Source organism: Prinia subflava, chromosome 14 (genome assembly GCF_021018805.1).
Source record: "Prinia subflava isolate CZ2003 ecotype Zambia chromosome 14, Cam_Psub_1.2, whole genome shotgun sequence".
In the NCBI taxonomy this organism is placed as follows: domain Eukaryota; kingdom Metazoa; phylum Chordata; class Aves; order Passeriformes; family Cisticolidae; genus Prinia; species Prinia subflava.
In genome coordinates this window covers 11,110,956-11,125,204 of record NC_086260.1, presented here as the reverse complement: position 1 = coordinate 11,125,204, position 14,249 = coordinate 11,110,956, and the positions used below count along the sequence as shown (strand labels likewise).

The 14,249-nt window shown below is 47.4% G+C and overlaps 1 protein-coding gene across 2 annotated transcripts in view; it reads right to left on the bottom strand.

Moving 5' to 3' along the window:
* PODXL2 (podocalyxin like 2) overlaps positions 1–14,249 on the bottom strand; it is a 32,877-nt gene that overhangs the window by 5,458 nt on the left and 13,170 nt on the right. For both annotated transcript variants that reach the window (XM_063411463.1, XM_063411462.1), the window contains exons 3-6: positions 6,166–7,046; positions 5,068–5,142; positions 2,136–2,292; positions 1,218–1,279 (exon numbers count right to left, since the gene is read on the bottom strand). In XM_063411463.1, the coding sequence (XP_063267533.1) occupies positions 1,218–1,279; positions 2,136–2,292; positions 5,068–5,142; positions 6,166–7,046 (1,175 nt within the window). The remainder of the gene's footprint in view (positions 1–1,217; positions 1,280–2,135; positions 2,293–5,067; positions 5,143–6,165; positions 7,047–14,249) is intronic.

Below are 14,249 nucleotides of genomic sequence, written 5' to 3'. Positions count from 1 at the left end.
GCATAGTGGTCTTTACAAGGTCTTGAAAGTGGACAGCTGCCCGCTGAGCCTAAAAGCTTAGGAATAGCTGCCCTAGAAACTGGCCTGCTGTGGCTGTCAGCAAACAGCCCAGCCTTGGTCCCACTTGGGACCAACACGTTTTAAACAGGTTATGTACCAATTCAATAGTAACTGTGACAGGTGAAAGAGAGTATCCTCCCTCCTCCCTGCAATCTCATGCTTGTTCAAGGGCAGCACTGTGAGCAGAGTTTCATTACTGACAGAGCCAGAGAGGCACGGGGCATGGGACAAGGAGGCTCTGGTAGGACTCACATTAACATGGGGCCACAGTTGCAATGTCAAACCTTGCATCCACGCAAATCCTTCTTTCTGGACAGTTCTAGTGACTTCAGTCACACAACTTCTATAGGGTTGGCTTTTTGCACTTTCTCTGGTGTAAGCCAATCAATACACCACTGAGCACTTAATTTGCTTTGTCTAACTGCATCGGTTTGTTAGGTCAGGGAAAAAATCTGAGAGCAGACAGGAAGCAAGGCAGTGGCATGACCCTGCTGCTAAGATCCGCAAAATTACTCCAGTGGTTGGCACAGAAAACTCAAGCAGAATCAGTTCCTCAGTGCCTACATACCCTGTAGGACAAAGGGGTAAAGCCAGAGACCGTGGGACTGATTTGTCCTCATCTCTATCCTCTTCCAAGCTGCCCAGGGTTAGAAGGGAATACGTGAGGCCTAGAGGCAGCTGGGAGAAGAGTCTGGCATCCATTGACCCAAGTCCTCTGCCTGCCCTTGTGGAGGCAGCTGTTTAAGGAGTGAAATGCAGACCCTGGAATTCTAGGTGTATGAATGTGTCAAGAGAAGCCAATGTATGCAACACAGCTGGAGGGTGAGTAGGGCCAAATGTGAGGCAGTACCCACACTGCTTTTGACAATAGTATGGGAGGGGTGACACTGAGAATCCCAACAAAATGAATGTGTGAAAAGCAGTGTCACAACCAAGCTAGGAAAGCAGGGAGGGAATAACCCATAGTTACTTCTTTAAAAGGAATAGACATTTGATGGCATGGCTACTACCAGTGAGGGGAGAAGGGAGTTTGCCAAGCATTTGCCTGCTGTGGGTTCAGCACTTGGTTAGACTGAGATATGCTCCCAGTTTTCAAGTTGCTTATTTTAATTGTATAACCGGTCTTAGCAAATGGATGCAGGCAGACAGGCTCTTACCTCAGCTAATCTCCTTTTAACATCCCCCAGTGCCATGAGCACATCTTTTGTAGGGATAACGCCTGTAAAGTAGAGGAAGAGATCAGTGCTGCTCCCAGCTCAGGTGACTCAATCATATGTATTCATCAATCTAAAAAACCCCAACAGGACAGAGGCAGGGAAACACACATTTTTGTTCATCAGTATTTTCTGTCAGGAGGCTGAAAGAACACAGGATCACAGACAGGGGTACTTCCAAATACTCTTCAAAGGAGTAAAAAAATCCAGGGATTAACTGATATCAGAGCAACCTAGGTACCCTCTCCACCACCACAGAAGCTCTCAGGATCTTTGTCTGCTCTGGGAGCAAGCAATAGCACTCAGAAAGTCATAGAGACAGGTTCATAAAGGTCATAGAAGCCACAATGTCAACATTAGAAACCTCTGTCACTAAGCAGGCAGGAAAATGACCCCTGTACCAAAACAGGAATAAAGAGATGATACAATGTTCCAGTCCAGCCCACGGTCAGCTTTTGTTTCGCTGGGGATGAGGGAAGGCACTATGAGGACCATCCTAGTTTGGACAGAATTGATAGATTGGGAAGTGAACCAAGAGCAGGCTGTCATATCCTACCATGGAGAGGAGTACATAAGCATAAGGAGAAAGCTGACGGATGCTCAGGGAAAGGCAGTCCAGAGAGGCAACAAAGCTGAAGGCAAAATGCAGAAGATGGAGCTTTGTGCAAGCAGTGAGGGACAACCCAGAAGAAAGATGTCCTCAGTCCCTCTCCATCCCTCAAGTCCAGAGAACACTGAGAACCGGTGGGATTGAAATGGATTGGAAAGCAAAAGCTCCTTCCAACACAGCTGTGTAGCTCCATTTAGGAGTCCCTTAAATACACTCCCCATCACAGGAAGGATCCTTCTGCCAGCACTTACCCTGTTCCCCTGCCAGCGTCATTAGCAAGTGCTTGTCATTCTCACTGGGTTTGCTCAGAGAGATGAGCCAGCGGTCCTGCAGCCCCTCTGCCTGCCTGGAGAAGGCGTCCTCCACCAGTGCCAACAGCTGGGGACCCCTCTCCAACCGAAATTCCTCCTGCCACAGGAAAGGAACCTTGGTGAGTGCATGGTAGGGACAAGGCAGCTGTAGTCCTGCAGGGCTGGTACAGCTGAGACCTCACATGAGCCCAAAAGCCAGCAGTGTTAAACCTGGTGCAACAGTCCGCTGCACAGTGCCCCAGGCTGGACCCACAAACATGTCCTGATGCACCAACCTTCCTCCTCAGCTCCTGTAGCTGCCATATGCCCCATATCAAGTCCAGCTCTCCTGGTACCCAGAGATCCTGAAGCAACTTTATGATGTAAAGTGAGAAGGGAGCAGTCAGGCTCATCTCCACAGCCAGAGCTGGGTCAGCAGGTGCTGCTCAGCCTGACGTGCTCCAGCCATCCCTCAACAGGCTCTTTTGCTGCTTTCTCACTCCCGTGTTTCTATTCTCATCCCCAGTTGCCATGCCAACCTGAAGACCACACAGATGATTAATAAAATGGAGAGTTCTTGTTGCCATGGCAATTTGAAGCACTCAGGGTAGGCACAGGCCTGTGCCAAAAATGGCCTAATTGGAGAAGACATCGATGACTGGAGCCTGAATCACAAGAGTCTGGTAGTGCCTTGTCTCATCAAATTATGGGGTTTGGTATGGGGAGGCAGTAGGAGCTGCAAGAGGAAGCAGCACCATGATGCTCAGCTGCAATTCCAGCTCATGGTCCCACTGCTAGTCTGAGGCTCTCTTTTGGGGGATGAAGAGGAAAGGGGAGCAGCTGAGCCAGGAGCAGGAGGACAGAAGTGAGATGTTTCTGGTGCTGGGAAAAGCAGAGGATGCAGAGCACTGATCAGTTCTCCATGGTGGAGAGGAGGGAGCAGTGAAGGAGCCTGAATGCACCTGTGCCAAGGTGGAGGTCACCTCCTGAGGCATAGCCAGATACCACTGCTGGGTCAGATCCTGCAGTCTTCACTTGGGCAGACTTTCCAGGTATGTTGAGTGGAAGACTTGCTCAGAGAGACTGAAGTGATTCCCTTGCCTGGAGAAGATAAGGGAAGATTTTCTCTTCCCACTGGGAAGACAAATGGGCTTCCACCTTAACCCAGAAATAAAGACATGGTCCCCATAGCAGCTAAAAGCCCGGTGCCATGAAGTGTATTGAAGGTCAAAGCGCAACCTTGTGGAAGAAGCGAAGCACCCTCCTTGTCCCTCAGCTTTTCAGTGGGACTCGATACACACCAGATCATGACACCAAAACTTTGAAATATGTGAGGAATACCCATTCACACTAATTTAAACTACAGAATTCGCAACATAGGTTCTCCCTCAAAACCCTGGAAACCCAAACACCACAGAGTTCCGATACAGAAGCCAAAATACAAAAGGGAGAAGCAGACAGTAGGTGAGGTGCCCAAATTGAGCAAATTACTAAGGGTAGGAAAAAAACTGCATCAACATCAGTGAAAAGAACAGCTTGATTCCAGCTTCACTCATGCAAAATGGCAATGGGAGGCAGGCAACGATGAGACGCTCATGTTAAATATGTATGTTGACAAACGTCCCTTTGAATAAGAGGTAGTATAGTACAAATCATTCACTGGGAAATATGTTTTGAAACATGAAATCAAGTAGAAAAACAGTTCAGTCCTACCTATCCCAGGGCAACATCTCCTCCAGCAAGGCAGAACTTGCAGGAAATGGATTTGTAGAGAATTTTTAAAGTTGGACATTTTTAGAGTTTTTAAACTCCTTTTCTGCATTACAACTGTAATGCAGATACTTAAAACCCTCCACTCTGGTTTGCCTAAATGAGGAGGAAAAAGACTGACTTTTCATCTGTTCTCAGAGCAGTCGGCATCCCTTACTGTTTTTAGGAATTTCCCCATTTTCCCTGTCCCCAAAAAAGTCACTTGTAAGAAAAAGAAAAACAAACCAACCTAGAACTCACCAGTAGTGGTAAGAGGTCAGTGCCACAGAGCAACTCTGCAGTAACAGAACCAGCTGTTCTGGTTCCAGCCCGCAGCAGGAGCCCCAAAAAGCAGGAGTGCAGATGCATGAGGCCAGAACACAATTCCTCAATGGAACATTTTGGTCTCAGGTTGTCAGGCTCATAATAATTTCTTAGAATTATGAAAGGCACCTTGACCCCAGGCCTTTCACAAATGGTTTTCAAGTGCCTGATAAAAGGCCCAGCAGAAGTGAACAAGCCCTTTTATCAGGGATCCACAATGCACTCTGGGCTCATGAATTAACTGCAGCTTTATGAGGATGGATGGACAGGCATTGGATTAGCAGAGCATGGCTGGTTAACAGACACAGATAACACACAAGATAATAGGGTGGGGAGAAGAGACCCTTAAGGAAGATTTAGTGATAGCTGCTTGATGCTTATCCATGCACAAATGGGAGTCCCTATTCCTGTGAACCATCGGAGGATTGTTGCTACATACTGGAAGGAATGGAAAGAAAAGGAAGGAGAACTGCATTCAGTCCTGTAAGAGGTGCAACGTTAAAAGTTCTGATGTCCCATCCATGACAATCCAGGTACTGACTGGCACAGACTAGCAGCCAGAAGTTAGTAAAAAATCCAATATGGAACTGACATGTGCTAGACTTGGAGCAAAATCATCTCTCTCCCCACCCACTCTTTTTCCCTTTTGGAGAACAGGAATATTTCTGTCCTCCTCTCCTTCTCTTCACAGCCTCTGTAGGTTGAGATTTAGTGCTTTTAAAATGTTTTGTGGTGAAAGCAGACAGCAAGAGCTGTGCCTGCCTTCACTTTCCTAGACACCATTGCCCCTGTGCCATCAAATCTCTTTGGACTGACTTACACAGTCAATGTTATCCGACATATTCAGGATGATATAGTTCTTTCCCGCAAGGTTGCTCCAGTCTTTGCAGATCACCTGGAGAGACAAGACAAAGACAGCTGGGATCAGGTGTGAATGTAACTGCTGCTGAAAGCACAGGGTACACAAGCTTCAGAGTAAGGTGTTGTGGCATACTCCTGTGCCTACTTCTCAATGGATGTGACTGTCCTTTAACTCTCTGTTCTAAGGAGGAACCACCATTCCAGTGCTAACACAGAACAGGGACAAAGTTACTCTGGCAGCTTGTCACAGCTCAGCTTGACCTTCCACCTCTGTCTAGACTCAAGGAGCACACAGGTTCTTATCGGAAAGATCTCTAGCCTGCAACCTTATCAGCACTTAACACAAAACCTAACCAGGAGCCTCTGTGGTCCTTAAACAAACTGGTGAGACAGGGGAGCACTTTGCAGGCAGGATAGGATGTACAGAGGGAATAAGTCACTTGCTCAGGCTCCTGAGTAACATGGGGCAGAAAGCAAAATTAAAAGCTTTGCTTGGTACTTTCTCACCAGTCAACTCCCGCTACATATCTTCTCTTAACCAGCTGCCAGTTTGATGGATTCAGGAACTACAGTTCACCCCTTCTCTCCCACATGCTCTCCTAGACCCAACATCCTCAGACATAACTGTACTCTACTCCACCTGCTCCACATCTGGTCTCTGCAGGCAGCAGCAGCAAAAACAGCACTTTCTTTTCACTCCCTTTCCAGAAATCCTTGGGGTCATGTTTGTCCTGACACTTTCAATAATGCAGGTTGAGGAAACAAGGAACTTTCTCTGCTGTGCATGTCCCAGAGGAAAGGTGTTCAGCTTCTGTTCTTCAGAAGCAGGATTTTGTGCAACTGGGAAGCTGTGAGGGGCCAGGGCTTTCACCAAGGATGATGGATACTTAAGAACTGCTGTGAATAACTCTCCCTGAAAATTCAGCTTGGAGTGGGTAAACAGAAAAAACTACTTCCAGCAGTCAGACTTACGGACTTAGGTTAAACACTCTCCAGGAGTGAAGTACTCAAATATCCCCACTGCAACCTCCCACCCAGCCTCTGCTCCCAGTGCAACCTGTGCTGAGTCCCAGGGCAGCTCAGTTGGCAGCACGGCCATGCGGGCATCCCCAGCCTCTGGTGATGAGCTCCTCTCTGCTGCTACAGTCTCAGTGGCTGACTCAGTGTCATTCCAAATAGGATCCAGCACAGGCCCATCAGCTCTGTCCCACGGAGACACAGAAGGGAGGTGCTGCTCACTACCAGAAAGAGTCTGGGTGCCTGAGGAGCTGCTTGCAGGAAACCCCACAGCTGTTTCCACTGTCTGCTCCATTTCAGTCAGCATCGTGGGCTCCAGCATCTCCCACCCCACCGTGGGCTCTGAGTCCTCCTCCCTGGCTGAATGCTCTTCCCCACCAGCTTCCAACATGGTCTCTGCAAGCTCTGCTCCTGTTGTAGCCACAGTCATCTCCGAATCTGCTCCCTCAATAGCCCAAGTGTCTCCAGTTGTCACCTCAAAGAGTTCTTCCGAATCACTGGGAGATCTTGCAGCAACAGTAGTAGAAAAGGTAGAGGGCGCAGGTAGAAGACCTGGTCCCATGCTGCTCCCAAGATCTAAGCCTGGAGAAACAGAGTCTTCTTCTTGCTCTCCTATGGCTGCCTCAGTCACAACACCTGGCCTGGCAGAGGCTGTGGTAAACACAAGGGAGAAGGAGTCCTCTTGGTCCACTGGTTCAGAAGATGTAACCTCTGGTCCAGAGGTCTGAAGGGTCTCCATTCCTCCTCTTGAGTGGTCTATAGGGAGCAGCCCCTCCTCTTCCTCTAGTGTGGAGAAAGGTGTGTGTAAGTCAGGCTCCACAAATTCTGCTGGTGGCTGGACAGTGGCCATTTCCCAGCTGTCTACTTGTGTCCCATTTCGTTTCAGCAATGCCTTCTGAGATGAAGCAGGGAAGGTATAATCTAAAAAGAGATCCAAAAGACTTCATGTTACACCTGAACTAAGAACTCTGAGAGGCAGAGAATACCCCATTATATGTGTCCAGCCACAGGTGGAGATCAAATGGCAGAGACCCTCCAAGAGCAGGTAGCTTGTCACAGCAAAGAACCATCCCATCCAATATGTGCACTTCTCCATGTACCCAATCCCATCCCAGTGCACCCATATTCCCAAGGAATAATTTCCATGTTTGTTCTCTCCACATCTGTCTGTCCATAGGCATTTTCACAGATAATAATAAATAACAGTTTTGACACCTGACATCTTTAAGTTGAGGTTAGGAGTGTTAGGAATCAGCTGGAACCCGGAAATTTGTTTCAAATGAGACTGAGAAAGATGTGGTGTGGTAGCAGTAGTCAGCCACAAGCTAAATGGGATATACTACAGAAGAGAAATTAAAGCACAGAAAACCAAATCCTCCTTCCTGGCACACTCAAGTAATACCACCAAACCCTGAATCGACCTGGGCATATTTGAAATGCAGAATTTTGGTTTGTATGGCACTTCAGAGCAGAAAAGTAATTCCACAAACATCTGCATTAATTTTGCTTTGCTACAGCAGCTGAATCTAACTCCCCTGCCTCCAACTACAGCCCCTGTTGTTCTGTGGCTCTGACCACATATGGAAGTGTTGTTGCTAGACAAACGTAGATACTGAAGGAGATGCAGCTCACAAATGGAAGGTCAGAGCAAGCTGGGGTTTCCTCTAGAAGCTAACAAGGAGCTGGGGACCCAGGAAAAGCAAAGTATCTGTAAGATCAGATATGTTTAGCTCAGGGTGGTAGGCACAAATCCAGCAAGCATAAATCAACCTTCATCTTTCTTGAGAAACTGCTCATACCCACAGAGTTCTGTTTCAGGAGTCTGCATCTCAATTAACCCCCTTTCTCCCCAAGCCAATCACAGCACATTCACACTGAGAAGGGAAGGAAGACAATCCCTTCATAGCCAGAAATGACCCCTCTGCTCTGTCTATGGTTATTAAGTAAATGACTGTCTGAAACTCCCATGGCTCCCGTCTCCTCTCCTGCTTGCCAAAGCAGATGCTCCACTGAGCACAGTGGGCAGCAGCTGTCTGGATGCCTTACAGAGACCTGCTCAAAAAACCTTCACACATCCCTGACTCCAATCCATCGCTCACTGCTGCCAGAATGGGTGCAAGCTCCCAGGCAGAGAGGGCCATGTCAGCAAACACACACAGTGCCCCGGGTATTCCCTGGCAATCAGGACTGCCCATGCTACTCCTGCCCAACCCTCCTGAGCAGAAATCACACTGTTCCATCCACCCCAAGCAGGAGGTATATTCTCCTGTTCAGCTGGTGAGTGGATTCCCTAAACTACAGCTCATTCCCTTTATGGTGTCAGCAGCTCCTCCCAGATGTTGCCCAAAGGTGAGTGCCACCCAGCTGCTGACCTTCAGAGCTGTGGTGTGGAGACTGGCTCCCAGTTCTGTCTGCAAAGAGGCCACTGGGATTCACTGCCCAGGGCACACAGAAGTCATGTTGCTTTGCTGCTGTGTCTCACTAGAGAGCATCTCTAACTGACACCTCACCCAAAGACCCTGAGGATTAAAAGATTTTTGCTTCCCAACTGGTGGTGCTTCCTCATAGGCCAAGAAGACTGGTAAGAGCAATCAGCAGCAGCACAGATCACAGAAAACCCATTTCTCTCCTCCACTGCCTGGCACTAGTTTTCCCAAAGGCCCATATCAACAGGTAACATCCCATGTCTGCAGACATGGCCACTGCCTTGCTGGATGGATGGCAGGAACAGCCACAGACCGTAGGACTGGAGGAGGTTTGGGTGGGACTGTCTTCAGACAGATAGTAAAGCTTAGTGTATCTCCCAGGGCTCTGCTACTCCTCCTGCTGCAGGGATAACTCAGGGTTTACACTAAAAATCCCCTCTGCCCTGACATGCTGTGGGTGAAAAATGAGGGTTTCACCTTTTAAAACAGGGCCTTGTTAGATGAGATGTTATTTTCAAGGTTAAGTGATCCAATCTGCCACCTCCTTTGCCTGAAGACATTCTAAGATATTCTCAACTCCTTTACACCTTCCTCTCTTTCATACTCTTCTTTCCACCTGGAGCAGAGCACGAACTGGCAGGCAGATGGGCACAGCAAAAAAAACAAACCACGAAAAAGCAGCATGAGATTTGTCCCAGGGGACCTGAAATGCTCTCAGCCTGTCAGCTCTCCTTTGAAGTCACATACTCAACCTTTCCTTAAAGTGTTCTGTCACATATTAGTTAGCTCCCGTAGGGGAAAGCCCCACATGGTGCAGCTGTGCTGCCTTTCCACCAACATCTAAAGATCTCTACCATCTTTTCTGGGCAAAGAAAGTTTAGGACCCATTCCACTCTCTCCGAGCAGACCTCTATCTTACAAGGCAGCCAAACACTGAAATCTGAGCTGCTTCTCTAGGCCAACAAATCAACAGGGTAGGAACAGACACAGGAATCCTCACACTTGCTACTAACTGGGTTAACATTCCCACTTGTCATTAGTTTCCCCACTATCCTGCATGTTAAGTTGGGAACATCCTTCCGCCTGGCTCATAAGACCTCACTGATTAGAAACTCAACTCCTCTCAAATCAGGAGAGGGCTATTACTCAGATTCAAATAGTGAAACTTAAGGCATAGGGGTGCTGAATTGTGCTCCTGAAAACAAGGATCTCTCCAGTTACCAAAGGTGTTCAAACCCTTCCCAGGTTCAGGAAGGATCACAGAATCATCAAGGTTGGAAGAGACTTTCAAGATCTAGTCCAACCATCACTCCAGTAGCACTATAATCATCCCTAAACCACATCCCCAAGTGCCACATCCAGATGCCAACTATGATGAGTCAATCCTTCCTTCCAGACTCTTCAGCTAAACAGTTTTCATCTGGAATCAGCTCCTTCTATCTCACTAACAAGGGCATCTGCCACTTCTCAAGATCAGGTGTCTTTAATGCGCTTTGTTTTGTTTTGGTGGGTTTGTTTGTTTGTTTGTTTTGGTTTTGTTTGTGGTTTTGTTTGCTTGTTTGTTTTTTGTTTTTTTTTTTTTACACCCCTTTTCTATGATTTGCAGGATTTTTTGCACCCTGTCCATCTCCCTGGTATTATCTCAGGCCCTAAGTTGGTCCCAGCATATTCTTCCCAAGCCTCCATCCAGACAAGCTGTCCTGTCACTCATCTGTGCAATGCAGAGCTAACAGCTTGAACATTTGAAGAGTCTTCTCAGCATTTCCCTTGATTCCTCTTCCTTCCAACCCGAAGGGTACTCAAATGGCATCTCCCATTTTTAGCATCTCTTCCAGCATTCAGATAGCAGTTCCCCTTCAGCAAGTGGTTTACAGCCCCCTGGCCCACCTGGTTGTCCTCTACCTTCAGCAGACCCAATACACCTGGCTCCCATGCTCCAGGAATATGGCAGTGCACGCACAGACCTTCACACCTTCTCATGCCTTTGCCATCCACTTCCCTTCTCACCACTTTTGTGGTGAGAAACAGCAGCCATGGAACAGAGAGGCAGAGAGACACAGCAGCCTGTGCTCCTACTGGGACAGTCTTCTGCTAAAGGAGACAGGTATTATGGAACTGGCTGCAACACCAGATTTGCCTGGCTCATTTATCAGCTCATCTAATTTCAGGGAGGAAGCAGAGCTCTACCAAGCCCAAGGATGCCCGAGAAGGGAGGGGTAGTAACTGCACCTATCATCAGCTTCTTCCCTGCTAGGGTATGCTGTCTCCCACCAAGATCAGCAGTAGGCTGGAGCACAAGAGGAGCTTGTGGCCACACACAGACATGCCACGTGCCCCTTCCCCACCACAAAAAAAGAGCAGCCAAGCCACAATGGAGCCAGCCTGATCACAGTGGGGGACAGCTCAGGAGAACCAACCACTGGAACAATGAAACTGTCCCAGCACCTCTGGCAAACAGTCTAGCAGGGATGGACCAAAGGAATGTAGCAGGCAGACACAGCTCTACATTGTGTACCTTCCCAGAGCTTCTCAGCCACAACATCCCCTTGGGAGTCTGGTTCAGCAATATGAAATTACACACCTCTATCTCACTTCTTTGCCACTACATCCTTAGCTTCGCCCCTTAATGCTTTCCACCAGTGGTGACATTACACATTGTGCAGCATCCAGCTGCCTCCCACAATCCCCCAGTTTTTCCCTTCCAAGCTCTCTTACAAAAACCCTCAGGCAATATTTTTTAAAGAAATCATCTTTCAAAGCCTTTCCACGTCTTGCCCTTTGCATCTCCTAGCAGTCCCAGGTCTGGGTCACACAGATCTATTTTCTTTGCCTGAGGACATGATTTTCCCTGGGAGAGGTGAACATGAGCTTCAAATCTCTGCAAAAGTCCCCATTCAGGCAATGTCCTGCTTCCTCCAAAAGCAGTATCAAAACTTCCCTGCCACCAGATGGGCCAAGACATGGCACTGTGCCAAAGCACTATTCCCCAGCCAGACATATAATTCATTACATTTCTGCTTCTCTGTCATTCAGAAGAGCTGGTCTCCATTACTGTCCTACAAGGTTCCCTACCCTGTATTTGCTATAAACTGTTAAAAGACAACTCAGGAAGAGGGTGATCTTCATTGTTTTTAAAACACATAACCTGACCATAAGGTATTTATTGGATTAAACTGGAAGATCATGTTAACCAGTGATTAAATTACTGATAACTAGAAGGTACTGTAGTAAAGACAAGACCATTCCTGGGCTCCAATCACAACACATAGCATCATTCACATTAAAACTTTGGGAATCAAAATCTGCCAGCTTTGGGAATCACAAGGTGCACTCTACTGAAAATGCAGCCAGGTCTGCAACTGTATCTGCCCTCTTTTTTGCAGTACAGAACAGTAAAGCTTACTGCAAAAAAGTTATACTCCAGCTGACTGAAACCACAGGGGGATTTTAAAGAGGCAAAATACAATTACTGGTGCTGGAATTGAGCCAGTCAGGGCTAATATACTAATCTTCCAGAAGAGCTAGAAGAGGTTATTATCTGCAGCTCCAAGAGAAGTCCACACACACAAAAGATATCACAGTCAAAAGAGAGATCCAAAGTAGCAAAGTGATTAGGCCTCATTATGGTTGAATTTGCTTGAGGCACAGACTGGGCACCAAGGACTACAGCTGTTCCCAAATAGCCTCACACCTTATTCCAGCTCAGCACATAGACTGCAATAAAGGCAGAATAAGCCATCCTCACCCAACACAGTCAGTCAGGGATAGCTGCACCAGAGTAACACCCCGCCCAGAGAAACCCTCTGTCACGGGTCAGCCTTTGGCAGCAATGTCTTGCACCGAGACAGGTCACCCGTGTCCCTGTACACTAAACCAGGGCATGAACAAGAGGCATCCCAAGAGCTGAGCTAGGGCAGGTGGCTGCTCAGCACTAAGCTGCTTATGGAGACAGTCTTTACCAGGTGCTTCATTTCATTAATGCTTGACTTGAAGATGGTATTAAGGACTGCAGATCTGCTGTCAGTCTGGATGAAGAGGAAGTAGATTTCAGTAAGGCTGAGAGATACCAGCATCTCTCTGGCCAGATGCAAGTAATTCATCATGGAAGGAAGTGAATCTCACTATCAGAGAATATGGAAGGTGTTTTATTCCATGAGCTGGTCAGAAAACTTACTTTTTCTTGAATATAGTCTATCTAATTTGACTGTCCCACTATCCCTCATCCTAACTCTCCTGGGAATCCCTTCTGCTAATCACTATGAATAATTAAAAGATTACTATTTCCTCCCCCATCCCACAAAGCACCACATGCTGTCCTAGGAAATCACCAATCTATAAGACTAGATTTGATAGCCCCCAGTACAGTCATCCCTTGGTCTTCAAGCACCTTGGAGCTAAAAGAGCAGTCTGTGGCTGTAATGCTGTAATGAAGTGAGCTTCATGCCAGCCCACTGTAACACTGGAAAATGGGATGATGCACTCCAATCCTTGAGTACTTTGCTGTTGGGCAGGGGAGGAGAGGGACTAAGTGCCCTCATGCACTAGACTTTCACAAGTCTGGTGTCCATTTTCAGGAGCCCACACTTCCCAGCAATTACTGATTAGGCTGCCTCAGACTGAAGCCTTCACTGGAAGAGAGGAACATGTGGGGCAGTGCATGCTGACCAAGCCAAAGGAGAACACTGAGAGCTCCAAACAGGGAGCACTCCAGGGTGGATACACCACCATGTAACCCCTTCACCAAAAACAAGGGATTCAAAGAGACCTACAATCCTACTGACTCTCATGTTCTAACCCTAAAGCTGGATGAGATTTTTATCTGTTGTCAAGGACATCTGTGTAACAGCAGGAAACACCGGAGTGGAAGCCTTCAGGCAAAAACAAGATGGAGAAATGGAAAGAAAGGAAAGGAGGATAGGAAGAGCCAGATGCAAGACCCTGCAGGTCCACTCTCTTCAGAGTTGATCTGTGGCTCAGGCCAATTTGCTACCCAAAGGTGAAGCAAAGCAGCCAAACTACAACCTGGAGCTTCTGGGTTCCCTGGAAGCCTGAAGGGATTAAGAAGTAACAGGTTCACAGCTCCATTGACTTGCCTTTTGGCTGCAGTACAAATTACACACTGCTTCCTTCCATAAGGATATAGCATCCAAATTCCCACCAGACCTAATCCATCTCCTTCACATGTGGCTCCACTGGGTAGCAGCTGCGCATGGGCTGACACACTGCAAGTGCACACTTCTGTGCAGACAGAATGAAAAGGGTCATTCCAAAGGTTGGTGCTCACTGATGTCAATATGGAATCACTGTTTCATGGCATAAATCTGCAAAAGCACATTATTCAGAAGAACCAGAGCCCCAGGCTGAGCTGTGCTCTGCCACTGGGAGTTTGTTCTCACTTTCTGATGGATTAACAGGTGGCCCTAGAAATGTTTTCCAAAAATATTTTTAAAGAATGTTTTTTGTGCACTTAACAACAACAACAAAAAAGCAGCAGCTGCAGATTGTTAAAGCTTTTTAGCTCTTGCAGCCTTGAAGTCACACAAAGGCAGGGCAGCCTCCTCACACAGAGTTCAAATAGACATAAAAAAAGGAGAGATGGAGATAACTAATATAGCTTTTGAATAGCAGGAGATCTGGCCTATCTGCAAGACCCCCACCAGTCAGGGCCAGTATCTTTATACACAGACAAAAATAAGCC